This window comes from Sciurus vulgaris (genome assembly GCF_902686455.1).
Source record: "Sciurus vulgaris genome assembly, chromosome: 3".
NCBI classification, from domain to species: domain Eukaryota; kingdom Metazoa; phylum Chordata; class Mammalia; order Rodentia; family Sciuridae; genus Sciurus; species Sciurus vulgaris.
In genome coordinates, this window is record NC_136463.1 from 81785934 (window position 1) to 81809986 (window position 24053).

The following is a 24053-nucleotide window of genomic DNA, read 5'->3' on the forward strand; positions in this document are numbered from 1 at the left end:
GTACCACATTTTCAGAGGACACTTGACTTTTATTTAGTTTGGAGGTTTGCAGCACTTCCAACATGTGTCTTAAATGTTTATCATTACAAATACATAACACATACTTCAGAATAACAAGTATTTAAAAATCATATTAAAAACCTAGTGTTTTCCCTGAATTAAGCAAATTAAGTTCACATAGTCTAAGCAAAGCATTTTAAAATCCTCTGTATGCTTACTAATCAAATATGGGATTATAAGCACTGAAGAAGCATTCTTATTCTTCTGATACAGCAATGAGTTTTAAAGACTGCACTGACAAAAATTAGAAAAAGATTAAATACCACAAGGTGTTAACTTCAAAACAGGTTATTTTTCCTTTAATTTGGAAATTTTAAATCTACAATAGCCTATCCTCATCTTCTACTTTTCATAAAAACAGCTGCTTAATTATTGAAAAAAAAGGTAGTCTGCTGATATACATATAAAATTTTCTTATGCCTCTTTTTAAAAAAGACCTTTATGTATATAATCATAACTTAAGTATTATGGGAACAATTTTAAAAAACTTTGTATTTTGGAACTTTTTATTATCAGACATTTCTAAGAATACCACTTTAATTTCTAAATTATAATGGAAAGTAGATTAGGCAGTTAGAAACCATGAAACCGATTAGAAAATATGGGCAAACACTTTTTCTGTACAATGATATCACTCACATCAAATTGTGTCAGGACCGTTCCAGTAATAAGCCCCTCAGCTAGCTGGACCATTGACTCCCGCAGGGAATGGTCATCTTGATGCACACTATCTAGTGGGGCTTTCTCAGGAATGTACTGGAAGTCTGGTTCATTTTCTAGTTTTTCTTCCACTACATCATACACAGCTAAAACAAAACAAAAAATGCACATAGAAATCTTAATGCAATTCATAAGAATTTATTTGATATGCTCTTCAGTTTTGTCAGAAAAATAATTTATTTATGACTAATTATACTGATCTGGTGTAAGGTGTAGGAACTGAGTGGCTGTGAAATTGAAGGGCTCTTCTGCATCGTGGGGGAAACAAAGGGTTTTTGGCCATATGCCTAAACATGTCTGTAACTTTAAGAAAAAGTGAAGCTGCTGAGAAGTAGCTTTGAATAGACCTGCTCTTATTTGTGGGGACTGAAGAAAAGAGTACAAATAGAAGTTCATATAGTATATGTCCATATATAAGTTACAAATACATTGGACAAAGTGATAAACAATATATGCAACAAAACAATCTAAGATGTCATATTTCAAAAGAGAATTCAAGGTCAGAATTCACAGTCATGGTAGTATGAGAAGAGTTAGACCCTAGACCCTCAGCCTATAGAATACTTTATTTCTTTTCACATTTTTAGCTCCATTCCGTAACATGGAGACCTATAAACACACATGTGAACATCCTGGCCCACACATAAACTTTGTCTTCATTCCTCCTCTGCTAACTACTTACTGTCTCTTAATCACCTTGCTGGCCCAGAGAACAAATACCACATGCTCCACATTTGGGAGAAATGAGCCTGTGGAATATGATTACAAAGGCCTAGGAAGTGGTTACAAGGCTATTTGGACAGAGAATTGAGGGGTGAAAAGGGTGCTTTAGAAATGGGGGAGAGAGGTTAGAGTGATGGCTTGACATATTCTCTTGGCATTGCAAAATCCTAACCCTACTGGAAGGGGAATGACAAAAGAAGAGACAAAGAAAAGCTTTCTAAAATATGGAGCCAAGGCTGGAACTCTGCTACTCTTGTCTAGAGGCCTGGTTTCTCCTCAGATATGTATGCATTTTTTCAGAAAAATGAATTTCAGCAATGAAAAATAAAAAGACAAAAAGTTGACTATGCTTTGCCTAAGAAGAAATAAGAATCAGAGGGAAAAAGATGAGAAAATGAATAGTACATTCTTGGCAAACATAATTAATTTCTATTATAAGTTGTTTTTAGGTAAAAAGGACATGACAGACCTACAGTGAAAATGAATAGAGATCCTGGCCCAGATTTTGACTATAAAACAATGTTAGAAAGATCTAACATTTTGCAAGCAGTAGGCTATAGGTGGATTTCTCTTATAATTTAAAGCATAAATCAGACATTTTGAAATTTCAAGAAGACCATGCCTTTGCAATCATACAGACTTTTGTTCACATTCTAGTTCTGTACCAGTCATGAATCTATGAGCAGAAAACTGAATGTCTTGTGCAAACATGTATTCAGTTCTAAATGAGGATAATATAATCTTCACATACCACTCACATTGGGTGGCCATGAGGATTAAATGGGAGCATACAAAAGAGCCTAGATACATAGAAAGTTTAAAAATCACATTGTTATTTTTAAGTTATTTAGGAGCTATCATCAAGAGAAAACAGAGTAAGTGAAATTGAAAAAACAGGGCTGGGGTTGTGGCTCAGTGTTCCAGTGCTTGCCTAGCACATGTGAGGCACTGGGTTTGATCCTCAGAACCACATAAAAAAATAAACAAATAAAATAAAGTTATTGTGTCCATCTACAACTAAAAATATTTTTAAAAATTGAGGGCTGGGGAGATAGCTCAGTTGGTAGAGTACTTGCCTCATAAGCACAAGGTCCTGGGTTCAATCCCCAGCACCACAAAAAAAAAAATTGAAAGAACATTATTCTTGGTATAAAATTTAAGAAGCTTCATGTGACAGAAAATGCCTAGTAATGCATTTTTTTTTTTTTTTTTTTGCAGTGCTGGGGATCGAACCCAGGGCCTTGTGCTTGCAAGGCAAGCACTCTACCAACTGAGCTATCTTCCCAGCCCTAGAAAATGCCTAGTGATGAATGAATCACGTCAGTATCAGGTCTAAATGAACAAAGTTCTTTGAAAAACCAAGACAGAATGATTTTTTTAAGTCCTTTTAATCTTTGAAAGTCAATTATAGACCATGAACAAAGAAGACAAAGTAGAGAAGATAAAATTAAAGTGCTTGTTTTTCTACAAGAAATTAAAAGTTTTTTTTTTGTTTTTTTTTTAAATAAAAAAGGATTTTGCAAAATTGTGTAGGGTTGGGTGTGATAGATAATAGGTTCAGAACAAAACTGTAAGAATATGTTTAATGCTATTATATAGGAATTTTTTCTTGGAACTTGAAAATAATGACCTATGGCTTGATGACTTAAATTAGAGACTATGGATGGTATTTTTGGTAATATTAGCTCTTGCCAAAAAACTGAAGGAAGAGAGATTAAAACTTATTTTGCATAGCATTAAATGACAGAATGAGTAACAAAGGATTGAAGGAAGATGAACTTTAATTCAATTACAGTTCAAACTGTAAAGGTGGAGTACACTGCTTCAGGAACCACTAAGGACATCGGTAGGACATTTTTGAGGCTGTAGAAGAGACTCATGCAATTGGCCAAGGGGCTAGAACTTAAGAGTTTTGACATTTCTTCAAACCTAGGACTCTATGATTATGAATGAGTAGATGACATGATTAGGGAAGTGCACATTATCTATTGAAAACTTAGGATTTAAAAAAATTGTTTTAACTAGAGCTTATTATGGAATTTTCTAGGAGTGGAACACAATTCAAAATTTATTCATGCATCTACTAAGAATTTACTGGGTACTTACTACTACTACAGTAATTGGGAGAAGAGGAAAGTCATCTTAACCATGACAGAATAAGAAACAAAGTCTTTCTGAGATGACATTTTAGCAGAGACGTGAATAAAGTGAGGGCATAAATCAAATAAAAATCAAGAACAGTTTACTGGAATGGATGAAACTGGAGACTATCATGCTAAGTGAAATAAACCAATCCCCAAAACCAAAGGTCAAATGTTCTCTCTGATATGTGGATGCTAACACACAATACGTGGGGTACAGAAGAAAAGGTGTTCAATGGAGTAGACAAAGGGGAATGAAGGCAGGGAGTGGGGATGGGAATAGGAGAGACAGCAGAATGAACTGGACATAACTTTCCTATGTTCATACATGAATACATGATCAGTGAAACTCCGCGTCATGTAGAACCCCAAAAATGGGATCCTGATTAGAACAAGTTAAACTCCCTGTATGTATATGTCAAAATACACTCTATTGTCATGTATATCTAAAAAGAATAAATTAAAAAAAAAAAAAGAAAGGAGTGGGCTGGGGTTGTGGCTCAGTGTTACAGTGCTTGCCTAGCACATGTGAAGCACCTGGTTTGATCCTCAGCACCAGATAAAAAAATAAATAAATAAAATAAAGATATTGTATACATTCACAACTAAAAAAATATTAAAAAAAAAAGAAGGGAAAAAATAGTTAATCAGGCAGAGGGAACAGCAAACATGAAGACCCTGAAATAGATCAGATCAGAATATTTAGGAACAGTTAGGGGGGAAGAAAAAAAGGAAGGAAAAAAAGAAAAAAGAAAAAAAAAGTCGGTATAATAGAATAGAGGAGCAAACAAGGTGAATGAGGAAGTAAGGGAACCAAGAATGTGGATTTTTCTTCAAAGGTGAATGGAAGTCATTGTGCTTTGAGCCGGAAACTGATATTATTTATATCTTAAAAAGCCCACTCTGGCTGCTATGTCCAGTAATAAACAGTAATGAATTATGACAAATACCCAGTGTTACACAGAGTACTTACCATTAGGTCGAACTAGAAGCACGAGTTCCCCAGAATGTCTCTCACAGCTAGCTTTAATAAATAGGACAACTTGATCATGGGTATGTTCTGTAATGTCCCGACCATTAATCAGTACAACTTGGTCCCCTTCATTCAATCGAGGGACACAGAGATCAGCCTGTAATACAAAGCGAGTAAGGTTTCAGATTTGCATATGGCTTTTTGCAAGTATAGGTTTTTATTTTTAATGACTTCTAAGCAGGAAAACTAAAAGCATCTATGCATTCATTAAGCAATTTTAAAAAGTAGAAACCTAGAATTTTTGTTTGTTTGTTTGTTTTTTAACTGTACTAGGGATAGAACTCAGGGGCACTTTATTCCTACCCCACTGGTTTCTTAAAATTTTGAGACACGGTCTTAGAAGGTTGCCTTGGCTGGTCTCAAACTTGTGATCCTCCTGCCTCAGCTTCCCAAGTCACTGGGTTTATGGGCATGGCACCACCTCTGGCTTAGAAACCTAGTTTTCTCATGCAGATACTTTTTTTCTCCCTTTTTCCTTCCTGATGACCTATTATGTGCCTAGAGATACAGATAAAACTAAGGGTTTAAAGGTCCATATATACTTGCAGCCCTAAATTTATAATGTCTAAATATGTACAAATTTCAGTTACCATGGTTTTAGTAACACCTGTCCACCAAGACCATGGTTGAAATTTTAGTTAACATGTGTTAATTGTGGATAATACATAAATAAAAACTTCACTGTGAGGTCTTCAGTCCCAAAATCGCTACATAAATAAAAGACATATATTATGATGACAGATAAAATCACTTTTTTTGTGTGTGTGGTACTAGGAATTGAGTCATAGGGTGCTTAACAAACACTGAGGCACATACTGGCCTGGTTTTTTTGTGCTAACAGACAGGGCCTTGCTGAGTTGCTAAGGCTGGATTTGAACGCACAATCCTCCTGTATCAGTTTCCCAAGCCACTGGGATTACAAGTTTGTGCCACTATGCTCGGCCACATCACTTCTTTCAAAATCTATGAGTGATCTGTCATTTACTTTATGCCCAGAAAGTAAAGCATGTAGTTTTGTTCCTCCTTGCCTTTCAGTGATTAGCCCATACAAAAATGGATAGTCTAAAGAGGGAATTAACCAAAAAAGATGAGCAAAGAAAGGAAATGTGATTAAGTGAAATCTGAATTGAACATAAATGAATTTAAGTGGATAAATAAGTGATGATGGAAGTGTTGACTCTATTGGTGTTTAAGCAGCCAAGGAACTCGAAGTTATTTTCACAACACTCAAAATTCACAGGACAAAATGTTGGGAGAGAAATTAAACATAGACAATTATCAAGGCAAGAACAGATGCTCACTCTGTACTAAAAGTTTTATAACAAGAAGAAGGCAAGTACTGTTTGAACTTGTGCTAAGTTTCCACAAAGAAACATTACATCTAAATGTTTCTGATGTTTTGAATTATAGGATTTAATATTAAATAGCTTTAATATTTTCTCATTTCTTTATACTTTTGTAAGAAATAGGGATTTGAATGTTTAGGCAAAAAATATAAAAGTATAAACGACTCTACAAACACTATCATTTTTATGGTCCTGCACTACTGTGCAAAGTAAGGATTAATTGTACTTTATTGAGAAAACAAGCGAGTAATTAAAGTAAAAGAGCTAAGAGAAACAGAAACAAAAATATGAAGAGTATGTTCTGGGAACACAGCAATAAAAACATGAGAGTCAAGCATAAAGGATAACAGACTGGGTAGAAAAGGAAATAATGAGGCATATTTTAATAAAAAAGGAAACCTCCTGTGAGAAAGGCATTACGAAATGAAGCAGGAGCCCGCTGGCCCCTCCGAGGTCGGATGACGGTGCTTAGCCCACCCCCCACCAGAGACAGACTGGTGCTGAGCCTGCCCGCATGCCCCCCATACTGCTGAGGGACGCTGCTGCCACCGTGCTGACTCAGTGCACCCTTGATGTGGCTCCTCGTTTTCTTTGGAGGCTGGTGCAGGCATTTTGAACTATTCCTGAGGGCGTGACCACCATCACTGGAGGGGCAGCTCCCTTCCTGAGACATCTACAGGAGACTGGAGGCCCTTTGACAGGTACCTCTATTTACTCACATCCTACACCCTTCCCCATCATCTTCATTCACCACTAGACATACTGTAAATAATAATCAAATTCATCCTGCTTATTATAATAATGTTAGTGTTTAAAGGGGCTATCTAGTTCAGGGCTGCTTTTTCTCTGTATTGGGTGCTACTGGTATTGATCTCCCCTTCAAAAGAGAGGTAGTGGAAAACTGCAGAGTCACAATAAGCCTGCGGGGGGTGGGGGGTGGGGCTTCAGTATCTCTGATCTTCACTGCTAGAGAGGAATATATAGAAACAATATGAAAAAACAGGGAAAGAAAGTGTCCCTAACAAACCAAGATGCATGACCATTCCAGTAAATAGCTAAAAGAGCAAATGCAGGAAGCAAAAGAACACTCCAATAAAGAGACAGAGATTCTGGAAAAAAAAAAAAAAAAAAAAAAAACAAACAAACAGAAATACTTGAAATGAAAGAAACAATAAACCAAATTAAAAACTCAATAGAAAGCATCACCAAAAGAATAGACCTCGTGGAAGACAGAATCTCAGACAATGAAGACAAAATATTTAATCTTGAAAATAAAGTCGAACAAACTGAGAAGTTAAGCAGTCATAAACCAAACCTCCAAGAATTCTGGGATATCATGAGAAGACTGAATTTAGAATTACTGGGATTGAGGAAGGCACAGAGATACAAACCAAAGGCATGAAAAACCTGTTCAATGAAATAATATCAGAAAATTTCCCAAATCTGAAAAATGAAATGGCAAGTCAAATACAAGAGGCTAACAGAACACCAGGTGAACAAAATTACAACAGATCCACAACAAGACACATTATAATGAAAATACCTCACATACAAAATGAAGATAGGCTTTTAAAGGCTGCAACAGAAAAGTGTCAGATTACATATAAGGGGAAACCAATACAGATATCAGTAGATTTCTCAGCCCAGACCCTAAAAGCAAGAAGGACCTGGAACAATATATTTCAAGCTCTGAAAGAACACAGATGTCAACCAAGAATCCTATACCCAGCAAAACTAACCTTCAGATTTGACAATGAAATAAAATCTTTCCACAATAAATGAAAGTTAAAAGAATTTACAAATACAAAGCACGCACTACAGAAATTCTTAGCAAAGTATTTCATGAGGAGGAAGTGAAAAGCAAAAATACAAGTCAGCATAGGGAGGAACTACCCTAAAGGAAAAGTCAATCGAAGGACAAGTAAAGAACCAAAAATAAGCCAAAATGACCAGGAATACAAATCATATCTCAATAATAACCAAAAATGTCAATGGCCTAAACGCAATAATCAAAAGACATAGACTGGGGTGGGAGGGGTGGGGGGAAGGGAAAAAATAACAGAATGAATCAAACAACATCACCCTATGTAAACTTATGATTACACAAATGGTACGCCTTTACTCCATGTACAAACAGAGGAACAACATGTATCCCATTTGTTTACAATAAAAAAAAAAAGAAAAAAGACATAGATTGGCAGGTTGAATTTAAAAAAAAGATGCAACAATATGCTGCCTTCAAGAGATTCATCTCATAGAAAAAGACATACACAGACTAAAGGTGAAAGGATGGGGAAAAACATACCATGCACATGGACCCAGTAAAAAAGCAGGGGTCTCCATCCTCATATCAGATAAAGTGAACTTCAAACCTAAGTTAGTCAGAAGGGGTAAAGAAGGACATTTCGTACTGCTTAAGGGAAGCATAAAACAGCAAGATATAACAATTTTAAATATTTATGCCCCAAACAATGGATCATCTATGTATATCAAACAAACCCTTCTCAATTTTAAGAATCAAATAAACCAAAACACAATAATAGTGGGGGACTTTAACACATCGCTCTCGCCACTGGATAGATCCTCCAAACAAAAACTGAACAAAGAAACTATAGAACCAAATAATACAATCGATGATATAGACTTAATGGACATTTACAGAGTATTTCATCCATCATCAAGCAAATATACTTTCTTCTCAGCAGCTCGTGGATCTTTCTCCAAAAGAGACTATATGCTATGCCACAAAAAAAGCCATTAGTAAATATAAAAATATAGAGATCCTACCCTGTATCCTATCAGACCATAATGAAATACAATTAGAAATGAATGATTTGTTAAAATAACAAACAAAAATACTCATATACCTGGAGACTAAATAATATGCTATTGAATGAAGTAATGATAACAGAAGACATCAGGCAAGAAATAAAATAATTCTTAGAGGTAAATGAGAACAATGACACAACATATCAAAATCTCTGGGTCACTGTGAAATCAGTACTAAGTTCATTGCATTGAGCTCATACATTAAAAAAACAAAAAGTCAACAACTAAATAACCTAACATTACATCTCAAAGCCCTAGAAAAAGAAGAACAGATCAAGATCAAAAATAGTAGAAGAGAGGAAATAATTAAAATCAGAGCTGAAATCAATGAAATTGAAACAAGAGAAACAATTCAAAACATTGACAAAACAAAAAGCTGGTTCTTTGAAAAAGAAAATAAAATTGATAAACCCCTAGCCAACTAACGAAAAGGAGAGAGAAAACTCAAATTACTAGAATTCGTGATGAAAAAGTAAAGATCATGACAGACACCATTGAAATACATAACATAATTAGAAGCTACTTTGAAAATCTATACTCCAACAAAATAGAAAATATCAAAGACATTGACAAATTTTTAGAGACATATGATTCTCCCAAACTGAACCAGGAAGACGTACACAATCTAAACACATCAATTTCAAGCACCGAGATAGAGTAAGTCATCAAAAGCTTACCATCCAAGAAAAGCCCAGGACCAGATGGATTCTCAGCCGAATTCTACAACACCCTTAAAGTATCAGTTTTTCAAAGTATTCCAGCAAAGGAAACTCTTCCAAATTCATTCTATGAGGCTAGTATCACTCTGATACCAAAATCAGAAAAAGACTCATCAAGGAAAGAAAACTTTAGACCAATATCCCTGATGAACATAGATGTAAAAATAAAAAATACTGGCAAATTGCATACAAAAATATATTAAAATGATAGTGCACCATGATCAAGTGGGGTTTATCCCAGGGATGCAAGGTTGGTTCAACATCCGGAAATCAATAAATGTAATTCATCACATCAATAGACTTAAAGTTAAGAATCACATGATTATTTCAATAGATGCTGAGAAAGCATTTGATAAAATACAGCACCCCTTCATACTTAAAACACTAGAAAAAGTAGGAATAGTAGGAACATACCTCAACATTGCAAAGGGTATCTATGCTAAGCCCACAGCCAACATCATTCTTAACGGAGAAAAACTGAAAGAATTCCCTCTAAAAACTAGAACAAGACAGGGATGCCCTCTTTCACCACTTCTACTTGACATGGTCCTTGAAACACTTGCCAGAGCAATTAGACAGATCAAAGAAATTAAAGGGATATAAACAGGAAAAGAAGAACTAAAGCTGTCAATATTTGCTGATGTCACGATCCTTTATTTAGAAGATCCAAAAAACTCCACTAGAAAACTTCTAGAACAAATTAGTTCAGCAAAGTAGCAGGATATAAAATCAATACGTGTAAATCGAATGCATTTCTATTCATAAGTGATGAATCCTCTGAATGAGAAATTAGGAAAACCATTCCATTCACAGTAGCCTCAAAAAAAAAAAAAAAAAAAAACTTAGGAATTAATCTAACGAAAGAGGTGAAAGAACTCTGCAATAGAAACTACAGAACATTAAAGAAAAAAATTGAAGACGACTTCGAAGATGGAAAGATCTCCCATGTTCCTGGATAGGCAGAATTAACATTGTCAAAATGGCCATTCTACCAAAGGCGCTATACAGATTCAATGCAATTCCAATTAAAATCCCAATGATATTCCTCAAAGAAATAGAGAAAGCAATAATGAACTTCATCTGGAAGAACGAGAGACCTTGAATAACCAAAACAATCCTGAGCAGAAAAAATGAAACAGGAGGTATCACAATACCAGACATTAAATTATATTACAGAGCAATAGTAAGAAAAACAGCATGGTATTGGCACCAAAATAGATAGGCAGACAAATGGTACAGAAGAGAGGATACAGAGACAAAACCACATAAATAGTCACCTCATACTAGACAAAGGAGCCAAAAACATACAATGGAGAAAAGATAGCCTCTTCATCAAATGGTGCTGGGAAAACTGAGAATCCATATGCAATAAAATGAAATTAAACCTCTATCTCTCACCCTGCACAAAAATCAACTCAAAATGGATCAAAGACACAGGAATTAGACCACAGACCCTGTACCTTATAGAAGACAAAGTAGGTGCCATCTTTATCATGTTGGCTTAGGATCAGACTTCCTCAACAAGACTCCCAAAGCACATGATATCAAAGCAAGAATCAATAAATGGGATGGACTCGAACTAAAAAGCTTTTTTTCTCAGCAAAGGATACAATCAAGAATGTAAAGAGAGAGCCTACAGAGTGGGACAAAATCTTTTCCACATGCACTTCAGATAGAGCACTTACCTCCAAAATTTATAAAGGACTTACAAAACTTAACACCAAGAATACAAAGAACCCAATCAATAAATGGGCCAAGGAACTGGACAGACACTTTACAGAAGAAGACACACAGGCAATGAATAAGTATATGAAAAAGTGTTCAACGTCTCCAGTAATTAAGAGAAATGCAAATTAAAACAACTCTAAGATTTCATCTTACTCCAATTAGAATGGCTATTATCAAGAACACAAACGATAATAGATGTTGGCATGGATGTGGGGGAAAAGGCACACTTTTACATTGCTGGTGGAGTTGCAAATTGGTGCAGCCACTCTGGAAAGCAGCGTGGAGAATCCTCAGAAAACTTGGAATGGACCTACATTTTGACTCAGTTATCCTACTCCTCGGTTTATACCCAAAGGACTTAAAATCAGCAAACTACAGTAACACAGCCACATCAATGTTTATAGCAGCTCAGTTTACAATAGCTAGATTGTGGAACCAACCTAGATGCCCTTCAACAGATGAATGGATAAAAAAACTCTGGTATACATACACAATGGAATACTATTCAGCCATAAAGAAGAATAATACTATGGCATTTACAAATAAATGGATGGAATTGGAGAATATCATGCTAAGTGAAATAAGCCAAGCCCAAAAAACCAAAGGCCAAATGTTTTCCCTGATAAGTGGAGGATGATATATAATGGGGGTTGGGGGTGGGGAATGAGAGAAGAATGGGGGAACTTTAGAATACGTAGAAGGAAATGAGAGGAAGGAGGGTATGAAAAATGGTGGAATGAGACAGACATCATTACCCTATGTACATGTATGATTACATGAATGGTATGCATCTATATCATGTACAACCGTAGAAACGAAATGACGTACCCCATTTGTGTACAATGAATGAAAATGTAGTCCTTAAAAAAAAAAAACTAACAAATAAAAAGTAAAAACAAATAAAATAAATTATGAAATAAAAAATTAAAAAAATAAAAAAAACATTGAAAAAAAAAAAAAAAAAGGGGAATGAAAGCAAAGCCGGGTGCAGTGATGCATGCCTGTAATCCCTGCATCTTGGGAGGCTAAGGCAGGAGGATCATGAGTTCAAAGCCAGCCTCAACAACTTAGGAAGAACCTAAGCAAGTCAGTGTGATCCTGTCTCTAAATAAAATATAAAAAGGGCTGGGGATGTGGTTTGGAGGTTAAGCCCCACTGGGATTCAATCTCTGGTACCCACCCCCCAAGAAAACAAAAACAAAAACAAAAAACAAACACAACTACTCAGAATTCACTATAAACACAAATTCTATAAAATCCAAAAAGGTTGTCCCATTAATTTGTTCTAATTATAAGCCAAAGTTGGGGCTTGGGATGTAACTCAGTGGTGGAGCACCTGCCTGGCATGCATGAGGCCTGGGGTTCAATTGCTAGAATGCCCCCCCCCCCAAAAAAGTCAAAATTCTTCATTTATTGCTTATAAAATATGTGATCTTAGATACCTAAGATTATGAAAACAGGAAAGATATTTGCTCTGATTATTTCACAGAATTGTTGTGAAGCTAAAAATGTGAAAGTTTTAAAATCTGAAGTATTAAAATTTAAGGTGGGCTGGGGACATAGCTCAGTGGTAGAATGCCTGCCTAGCATGCAAAACAAAAATAATCAAAAAACTAAGGTCATGTTCATTTTCTCCAGTTGGTTTTTTTCTCTCTACTTCTGTAGTAAAGTAGAAGACAGATATTCATATATTCTTTGCACTAGATATGTGATGCTTCTGCATATCAATTTGGTTCCACGTTTTTGTACATGTCTTTGGGATACCTGAAGTGAGATGGAGTGGGAGTTAATGGTAGAAGAGTGAGCCATCTTTACATTACTTTGTGGATGGTGTAGCTGATAAAACAAAAACAGATGATTTGTTAGAGATAGCTGTTAAGTCTCTCTTACTGTACCTATTATCACTGAAGGAAACACACTTAACCTGCCTTTTTTCAGAAATAAATTCTTATTTCTATTTTATTCTGATTTTGAAAATTTAGATAAAGAACATATTGAAATGAATTTTGTTGGCTTAATAGCCACTAAAAGATCATCAGACTAGAACGAAGAAACATGATTTTTATTGGAAATTATCCATTTCAGAGGTGTCCAAAATAGAAAATAACATCAAAATACTTGAAATTCTGTTTTCCCCTGTGTCACCTTTAAAGAAAAGGGGGATGGTAAAACACAATGTCCCTGAATGTCCTTTTATGTTCCCAAAAACCTACCCAAGTAGACTAAATGGAACAATGAATGAAAGTGGGTCCAGGCCAGAATGTCCAGATACATATTATCTTGAAGGACACTTGGCTCTCTCTAATGTATGCTGGGAATCAGGACAAGTTAGCATTATCTGTAGAAACACCTTTTTTTTTTTGCATGCATGCCAGGACAGCTGCTCCTTGGTACACTGGCCATACAATGAGACAAAGCTGGCCATACAATGAGACAAAGCAAGCTAAGCTGATTCTGTTTCTGTAACTAAACCTATAAAATTCCCTCCTGTGGTAACTGATACAGATCAGAGCACCTTGGAGAGAGAAGTACTGCCCAGGGACAAAATGTGGAGAGGTAAGAAAAACAACTTTCTGTTGAGGTACTGGCAGCACTACATGCAGCAGATATGCACTTGTCCAGCTCATCACCACTGGTCTTTCTGGAAAAGAACCTGACCAGCCCATTGCCAATGAACCTCCCGCATAAGCATTTATTAATAAATTCTGTATCTCTTATCACATCTCGAGTGTTTTCCTTGGTCTCTTGGCAACCTATTCCACTGTCCTAGAATGAAACGGGCAATAGACATAACACCAGTCACGTAAGAATGTGGTTTCCAATTTGAAGACTGTGGTGGTCTTGAAATTAATAAAATAATATAAAAACGAGCCTGTGGCACATGCCTGTAATACTGGCTACTCTGGAGGCTGAGGCAGGAGAACTGCAAGTCTGAAGTCAGAATGGGCAATCTGTCATGACCCTGTCTTAAAATAAAAAGGGCTGAGGATGTAGCTCAGTGGTAGAGCAATTATGGTTCAATGCCCCATGCTGCCAAAAAAAGTGTGTATGTGCATGCATATAGGTGTGCATGTACATACATAAAAATGACAAAACTCTAATTTGTTTTAAGTTTAGTCATTATTTATGAAACATAGTTCTATGTGACTGAAGGGAAAAATTACCAATAATTTGCATAGCTTAAGAGAATTTGGAGTCACAATTATGTTGAAGTCAATCTAACTATAGAATGTTCCCTGAACATCTTAGACTTTATAAAGTATACTATCTTTTCTAATGGTATGAGCAAAACATATTCATCATGTTTTGAATTATTAAAAAAAGAATAAAGAGTAAAAATTCCAGTAATTCCATTATCCAGTTCAAATACTGTAACACTTTTGGCAAGTTTCTAGACTTTTTCGATATACACAATTTACATTTTTAAACACTGAGGTCAAACATGTATGTGGAATTATAATGTAATTTTCAGTAAGATCATTTTTTGGATATATTTCTGTATTTACATAGAGACATCATCATTTCAATAGGAGTAAGGCAATGCATAATTTCATTAATTTTAATGACATTTTGATTTTTTCAATTTCATATCATAATGAACATTCTTTTTTTAAAAAAATTATTTTTAGCTGTAGATGCACATATCTTTATTTATTCTTTTATGTGGTGCTGAGAATTGAACCCAGTGCCTCATGTGTGCCAGGCAAGCACTCTACCATTGAGCCACAACCCTAACCCATAATGAACATTAATTGTGTATTATTTTGTTCTGTAGTTCAATTATTTCACTAGAGACAATTCCTAAAAGTCAAATTATCAGATCAAAAGATATCATTTTTAAAATTAAAAATTTTTATTTTTGGAAAGTTATAAATCACAATTTAAAGAGCTGACTATGTCTATAAGATTATTAAGAAACCATTTCTTCTGTAATCCCAGTTTCTTAGGGTGCTGAGGTAGGAGGATTACAAGTTCAAAGCCAGCCCCAGCAACTTAGTGAGGCCCTAAGCAACTCAGCGAGACTGTGTCTAATAAAATATAAAAAAGGGTTGGGGATATGGCTGAGTGGTTAAATGTCCCTGGGGTTCAATACCCAGTACCAAAAAAATTAGAAACCATTTCTTGTGTTTTTCCTTATCATTTATTTTCCTGTCTCTAGAGGCAACAAATTTCAGTATTTTACTTACATCTTTTTGTCCCTCTGTCTCTAAATAGCATTTCCTTTTTTGTGTTTTACATGTTATCTATTAACTTTCTACATGACAGATGAGAATTCAGCAAACATTTATTTCCTCATCCATAATCTCAAACACATAAACATTTCCTTTTAAATATAGATTAAATAATTTGGGGCTACTTCACCCATCCTTCATATTCATCTCTGAATAACTGAGTTTTTTCAAACAAGGATATCTGATCCAAGTTTCACTGATTAAGGATTTACTTCTTAAGGGTTTACAAATTAGACACGTTTAGTCACTCTGGGTTACTGAGCTGGTAATACACAAAACTGGAGGTTATCAGTAGTCGTGCCTACCACTGAGGACTGAGGAGTAGAGTAGTGGTACATAGCCGTGCAATTTCTACTAAGTAGAGATTTAGGAGTGACAACTGATAGAGATAGAGATAGAAATCGAGAGAGCGAGAGAGAGAGAGAAAGAGAGAGAGAGAGAGAGACAGACAGACATAGGTGGTAATGGTGGTATTATAGAACTTGGCTTGAAACTGCTACTAGTGTACTGTTTTTACTTTGTGTCTTATCTGGTGTGGCTTGAAAGATGAAGCTGATTCAGGGTACAAATTTGCACTGAAAGAGAATGGAACAAACACATAAAAAGAAACAGATGAGAAGCAGTCTTGATGTTTTTCAAACTCCATATAGAGGTCTAACTTCATTTTTGTCCTACAAAATTCTGTGTTTGTATATGTCAGAGGTATTCCATAAGTACCCCATTATTTGTAACCAACAAAGTCCTTAAAAACCATTATCATGACATCCTTGACCGATCCCCCCTATGATTTTCAAATAAGTTTGAGACTGCTTCAAAGTAACAAAAGGCTGGCATCTCTCTCCGGTTACTGGTTAATTCTTTTCACAGGGCAGAGAAAGAGGAGATAAGGGTGCTTGGAGCCCATTCAGCTAAGAAAAATAAAACTAAGCAGAGTAGAAAAAGAAAGAAATGGGAATTTGAAAGGAGTATTTGTTACACGATATTGAAATAAAGGCAACACATCCATAATTAAGAACTGTCCTATGTTGAACAGAAAGTTCGTGGGATTGTTCAAGCTGAATGACTAGTAATAGGGAATTCATTATTAATGGGCACAGGTATACATGATGTTTTCTCTACTTTTTAAAAGGTGTTCATATTAAAAAGTTTTAAGGGCTGAGGATGTAGCTCAGTGGCAGAGTAGCTTGCCTAACGTGTGTAAGGTTCTAGGTTCTAGCCCTAACACTGCAAACAATAACAAAAAGTTTAAAGTTGTTCTTAATAGTATCATTTCCATGTAAAGTATTTTTTAAAACATAATATATAATGTGCTTCAACTATTCTAAATGAAAAAACAAACAGGCAAACAAAAAGCCCCATGAAATTATACTTCCATCTACATTTTGTTGTTTAAGGAGGTTGTGTTGATAGAACCTGTTAATACTTTGGAAGCACTGAAAGTCATAAATAGTTTCTTTATAAGACAAAGAAGAAATAAAAACTAAATATCCAGCAATTTAGGAAATTCAGCCAGCAATACTTCATAAATTAAGAAAAAAGATTAAATTTCTTCCTCTAATAAAAATGATAAAATAAGTACACTTTTTTTGGTGGTAGTGAGAGAGACATAAGTGCTTTATTGCTAACAACATCCCCATTGTTTCTTTTTTTTCTTTTTTTTTTTTTTTTTAGTATTCAGACAGGGTCTCCCCCAGTTGCTGAGGTTGGCCTAATACTTGTGATCCTCCTGCTTCAGCCTCCAGTCAGGCATGCCAACCTGCATGGCAAGTACATTTACTTGGAAAATTTGGAAAACTCACAGGTGTTCCTGGTGCTACTCGGGACACAATTATAGGCATCTTCTGATCATACCCTCCCTTGAAAAGAAAACAAGGCAAGAATTAGTCAGATATTATCAAAATAAAGACAACTTAATGTAAAAAACTGAATACAATATAAATTTCAGCTTACTTTTACATTGAATCCAAACCTTCCATTTTCATCAGGTTTCATCCTGATTAGAACAAGATTATCATGTGGAATACCACCATTAGGCTTGAAAAGACAAAAATGAACAATATATAAATTTCTGCATTTATAGTCTATCCTACAGACATACATAAAACATACTTTTCATCTGCTTTTATTATCTACAATATGTAAAGAATCATAATTCTAATCAAAATGTTAGTTTAGGAAAGTAAATTTCTTTGACTAATAACGCGCTGTTATATTCTCTCATGCCTTCTTGCCACTAAATTAGTAACAACACTGGCAAACTGAAAGAAATTCCTTTCTCTCTTTCCTCTTATCCCATCCTACGTCTCCCACCACTCCACCACAACTGTTAATTAAGGACATCAAAGATTTTCACATTGCTGAATTTAGTATTCAATTCTCAGTCCTTACCTTACCTGATATGGACTGTGACATTTGATAAATTTGGTCACTTGTCCACTTTCCCTTCTACCTTTGTATGTGCATTTTCTGTCTCCTTCGCTGTGTTCCCCCCCACCCCCGCCTCAGTTTCCTCATTTTAAAAAACTGGAGGATGGAAGGCTGGGTATCTAGAATCTCTTATTTAGATAGCTACATGAACTTTCTTGGTGATTTCTCTATTTTGTGGTTTTAAATGCCATCTACATGCCAATATTATAACTCTGGCTCAGGCCTTTCACTTCAAGTCCAGAATCACATATCCAATTGTCCTCATTTCCAAACAGATTCATAATAAACATTTCAAACTTAACATGTTCTAAACTGAGCTCCTAATATTCTGACTGTACCTGCTTTATCTGCAGTCTTTCACATCTCAATAAATCCAAACTTCATCTTTTCTAGCTGTTCAGGCTAAAAACATTGGATTATCTTTGGTTTCTTTCTGTAGTACTCCACATCTAATCCATCAGCATATCATGTCTTAAAAATACATCCAGAATACAGTCATCTCTCATTCCCTGTATTCCTACCACCTTGGTCCAAATCACCATTACCAGATGGGAATATTGCAATGCTTCACAACCAGTACCTCTTCTTCTGACCTGCTTTCAGTCTATTTGCAATACAGCCAAAGTGATACTGTAAAAATTTATGTGACATCGTTACTTCTCTCAGATATGTCCATTTACTTCCTAGCTCGCTCATGGTTCAAACAAAAAAATCCTTATAATAGAAATCTTTTAGAATCTGGCTTGTCTCCTCATTTACTACTTTTTCTTAGCCACACTGACTTCCTTGGTATCCCTTGACTATGAGTCATACTCCTGTTGCTATGGTTTGAACGTGTCTCCCTAAAGTTCATGTGCTGGCAACTAAATTCCCAAATTCTTATCTTAATGGTACTTAAAGGTGAGACCTTTGAGAGAAAATTAGGATTGAAAGAGATCATGATGGTGAAGCCCCCATTATGGCATCAGTGGCTTTATAAGATAAAGAGACATGAGCTAGCACAATTGCTCTATCTTGCCATGTGATGCTGTTATGTTACAATGCAGCAAGAAATCCTCACCAGATGCCAGTACCATGTCCTTAAATTTTCCAATCTCTAGACCCACAGATTAAATAAACCTGTCCTTTATAAATTACCCAGTCTGTGATATTCAGTTATGACAACAGAAAATGGACTAAGACATCTGTCATTATACCTGCTATTCTCCTAGATATTTACATAGCTTATCACAAATTTCATTCCTAGCTCACACTACCTAAAATTGTAATACTTCTGGAAATTCCCTAAATCCCCTTCCTGTTTTATTTTTCCTCTTTAGCATTTATACTATCTAATATGCTATATATTTGAATTATTACTATTTAGCATCAAGTTCAAAGCCAGCCTCAGCAAATTATTGAGTCCCTAAGCAACTCAGTGAGATCCTGCCTCTAAATTTAAAAATTTTAAAAAGGGGCTAGGGATGTAGTTCAGTGGTTAAGTGCCCCTGGGCTCAATCCCTGGTACGAAAAAAAAAAAAAGAAAAAAAGTAAATTATGTCACAGTAGGGACCATGTTTTATTTGTCCTTGCATACATCCTACCATCAAAATGCCCAGCACTCTGCAAGAGTTCAATGAATGCACAAATGATACACAATTGACCACTTGGGAAGTACTAGGCTTCTTTATTTTTGTAAGGATTTTATTTTATTTTTTTATATCCCTGGTATTGGAGCAGTAAGTATGGAATAAGAGAATAGTTTCCTTTCAATTTCAACTTCAGATAATGTGAGAGGCTTTGTATGGGTGAAGAAATATGAAAGCAGTAAGTGTAGTGGCCACTACAGGCTTTTGGCATACATGCCAATATCTGCTGTGGACCTTCCCTGCTTTACATCTTATTCCATTCCTTGATGTTTCTTTAAGTTTCTTGAAACATATCAATTTTTATCTGTTTTTAAATTTCCCCAGGAGCACAGTATATCCTTAAAGTATACTGACAATCTCACGTATAGTTTATTTAAATCTACTTGAAATAGCAATGAAAATTCTTAAACCAGGGGATTCTAACAACTCGCCACTTTATTGTGGTAAAAACATATTCTCTAAGGCAAAAGCACTAAAATAATTCATAAATTATTTTGTAAACTAGAGAGTGATTATGTATTCCAAGAACCTGTACTCAATTTCAAAAGATGAAAAGAATAAGTTTCCACACTAAGTAATTATATAGTAAAATTAGTAGTACTTAATGGATTATTCACATTAAATGTTTTGCATTAACCCACAAAGAAAAAGAAATTTTCTTTCTTTCCCCCCACTGTTTTTTTTTGCACCAGGGAATAAACTCAGGGGTACTTTACTGCCGAGCTACATACCCTGTCTTTTTTTTTTTTTTTTTTGGGTGGGGGGAGCAGGGATTGAACCCAGGGGCACTAAACCACTGAGGCACCTCCCTAGCCCTTTTTATTTTGGGACAGGATCTCACTAAATTGCTGAGGCTCCTTCTGCCTTAGTCTCCTAAATCACTGGGATTACAGGCATGTGCTGCCATGCCTGGCCCCCATTCTTTTTTATTTTGAGACAGGGTCTCTTTAAATTGCCCAGGCTAGCCTAGAATTCATAATTCTCCTGCCTTGGACTCCTGAGGCTTTGGGATTATAGATGTACACCTCTATGCCTGGGGAAAAAAAGAAAATTTCTAAAGTAACAGGTATTTCACAAATGCAGATAATTTATGACTAAAAAATATGATGAAAAAGTACTATAATAAAATTTACAATTAAAATATACTACAGTACAAAAGAAATAATTTCAGATTTGAAAAACTGAAAGAAAAGTGAGAATATGTAAAGAAGCTTTTTTTTTTAAAAAAAAAAAAACATTTTTTAGATGTCAATGGACTTTTATTTATTTATTTTTATTTTTATGTGGTGCTGAGGATTGAACCCAGTGCCTCACACATGCTAGGTAAGTGCTCCACCACTGAGCTACAAACCCAGCCCATGAAGAAGCTTCTTACAGTAGATTTTTCAGGGGAAGACGGTACATCAAATGCTTCATTAGTATGATTTTCCAGATCTTGTTGAGAATATGAGTAATGAATTTGGTTCCAACTATTTTTCTTAGATTGTTTAGGTGGTAAAGCTGGAGGCTGCCCATCTTCAGGGGTCTCTTGTGATCTAGGTAAGAAAAAAAGTGGAAAAAATATTTTAGAAATTGTCTTACACATTATTTTTTAAAAGTTCAAGTAACCCAAATATTTACAATGTTTAGGAGACAGATTTTAAATGCCATATTTATCTGCAAGTGCCACTTTACCTTTAAAGTGGTAAAGTTAATTTCTTTACCAAATCAGTAAAAATTATATGATAAAATGAACTTCAAAAATATTCCTATGAAGGTATCCGTTACTTTAACAATGCACATACCTTTCTGAAATACATATTTTTAAGGTTTTCAGTATAGTCATGGTTAGCCAGAGAATAAGGTAGGCAAAGAGACACCAGAACTGAGAACTGGGCTGTGCCACAGACAAAACACCTGGTATAATCTGAAGAACTTAAAATGATTGGCCTATTCTTTTTTTTGAAGCCAGGGGCACTCTACTACTAAATTATACCCCCAGCCTTTTTTATTTTGAGTCAGGGTCTTACTAAGTTGCCCAGCCTGGCCTAAAACTTGCAGTCATCTTCCCTCAGCTTCCTGAATTGTTGGGATATTACAGGTATGCACCACTGCACCTAGCTGGCCTACCTTTAACATGATTCAAGAAGAGTAATGAACTCAATGTAACAAGATTATAATAGTGCAGAGAGCATCACAGAAGAGGCAAAACTGGATGAAATAAGTATCAGGTACATGATTTAGGAGAGAAAGCAAAAATATAGTTAACATTAGGGAGCATAACCCTCAACTTTGCAGGAACTGATAGTGAACACTAAGTATTACAGGATAAATTTCAAGGGAGAAATTGTAGCTTTTAAGAACATGCACAGTATACAGAACACTACTTTTGAGTTTTCCACAAAGAAGGGGGAACCAGAGGTTTTAGTTGTGTCCTGGGAAGCGGACACTATGGAAGTTGAGTTTGGAAGAAAACAGAACAAGAAAAGGGAAAAGTAGTTCTTGATAAGAGCACTTACCACCACTGAGTTTATCATCTATTTCTGAGATGGCAGGAGGCCCTTTGGGGAAACATAAGGATTACTACCTCATTGCCTAAGGGCAGGTAAGAATGTTCATCTCTGTTATGTCAAGTCACAAGGCTGTGGCTGTGGAATTTAGGCACATATTTCACTTAGAATCTACTTAATTATGTTGACTGACAACAGATACCTAACACCCAGGCCTTAAAGTCTTGAGAAAGAGAGACTGTCAGATTTTCTCATTGTTCAAAATATTCTTTACCCTCCCCTCACCCCATATCAGGTTTGGCCATGTGACTTGCTTTAGCCAATGAGGCACAGATAGAAGTGGTATGTATCACTTATTTTTTTCTTCAGTTGGGGATCAAACTCAGAGCCTCACACATGTCAGGCAAGGGCTTTACCACTAAGCTACTATACTCCCAGCTTAGTATGTGTCACTTTTGGAAGGGAGTTTTAATAAATGTGTATACTGGACACATTACAAACACAGCATGAAAATACTGCGGATCAGAATCACAAATGTCTCATGATGCACATATAATGTAATAAAGAAATAGACTTTGTTGTTCTAAGTCCCTATAAGTTCATCTCATTTGCAATCACAGCATAATTTAGCCCAAGATAATAGAAACGTCCACTAACACAGTGACCCTTAGATATATTTTCTGTTAGAAAGGGTGGGAACTTCTTTAGAGGTTGGCTACTAGAAATCTGGTAGATATGGGGATTAACAATGAAGGATGTCATTGCATGGTTTTCCAGGGAATTTGTTTTTCTTTTGAGGGGGGGTGTTTCCCTAAGAAAAAGAGTTATGAAATTTTCTAGTCTGATAAAAACTACAACCATGCAGTAAGTAAACAATAGTGCCTAGACATTTGCATACAAGTACTCCAAGGCACAGATGTTCTAAATTCTGTTAAGTCTATAATGACTCATCAGAACACACACAGGTCCCTTCTTTTCAGCAAAAACTTCACTGACATCTGCCTGTAGCCAGGGATCCCAGGCCCCAAACATTGCCAAGAACCCAAGCCTCTAAGGGATAATACATTCAAATGTTCCTACTCCAAGGAAATGTTTCTGTGATCTAGAATAGAGACTTCCACCATGGCCTCATAAATGGAATTATGAAAGATCAAAATGGACAGAACTTTGACAGAACTCAAGATTTCTAAAAGTGAATAGAATGTCTCCAAAACTTATCAAAAACCAGAAGTTGCTGGACTCCATACACAATGAACAGCAGGTCTCCGACCTAACTTAGGCCTAAGTATAATCATTTAGGTAAGACAATTAGAAGCTTTTTTTTTTTTTTTTTTTCCCTGATGGTACAGTTGTCATTCAGGAAGCATTTACCCATAAAACTGAAGTCCTGTGGAAAGGGTACCATGTTGGGATCAGATGGAAACGCAGTTAGAATAACTTCTCTTACTCCTGGTCTTGTTAACAGTCTAAATAAAGTACCAAAATATACAGCAGGACAAATTCAAGCCTGATCTGCAGTATAACATCTAAGTCAGCCAAACCTTGTGAGTATGGGCATAATTGTTAACCAAGAGGGACAGCACGGACATAATGGGATTTAGCTGAAGCAGTTAAATCTGCGTTTTTGTGGGCCAGAGTTTAGGCACATATTGTCAAAAAAGTTTTGGAGGTGATTTTTACTGTGTACTTCTGATTAAAGACCACTGTCCTAGATCAGTAGTTGTAAATTCATGGCTTGTGAGCTAATTCTGGCCAATATGTATTTGGCCCATTGTTTTTATAAAAATGTGAGTTAATGACTGTATTTTAAAAATTATATACAAATTTGGATTTTTCAAAATGAAATATCTATAAGCTTTGGAAAGAACGAGTCTGAATTACCAATTGTCAAACAGCAGACAGAGCCAAGTGGCAGCAGCTGCTCTTTGATGAAGCATGGGAACTCCAATCCACTTGAGTCCCCGCCTGTCTTAGTTGC

General features: G+C 35.7%; 1 protein-coding gene across 14 annotated transcripts in view; it reads right to left on the reverse strand.

The window, feature by feature from the left end:
• PTPN4 (protein tyrosine phosphatase non-receptor type 4) overlaps window positions 1–24053 on the reverse strand; it is a 201600-nt gene that overhangs the window by 26268 nt on the left and 151279 nt on the right. For all 14 annotated transcript variants that reach the window (XR_013762604.1, XM_079132171.1, XM_079132168.1 and 11 more), the window contains 5 exons: window positions 20962–21121; window positions 17482–17565; window positions 17331–17387; window positions 4618–4774; window positions 700–866 (listed from right to left, as the gene is read on the reverse strand). Coding sequence is in view for 13 of the 14 variants with exons in the window: in XM_079132171.1 (XP_078988297.1) it covers window positions 700–866; window positions 4618–4774; window positions 17331–17387; window positions 17482–17565; window positions 20962–21121 (625 nt within the window). In the remaining variant the exon portion in view is untranslated. The remainder of the gene's footprint in view (window positions 1–699; window positions 867–4617; window positions 4775–17330; window positions 17388–17481; window positions 17566–20961; window positions 21122–24053) is intronic.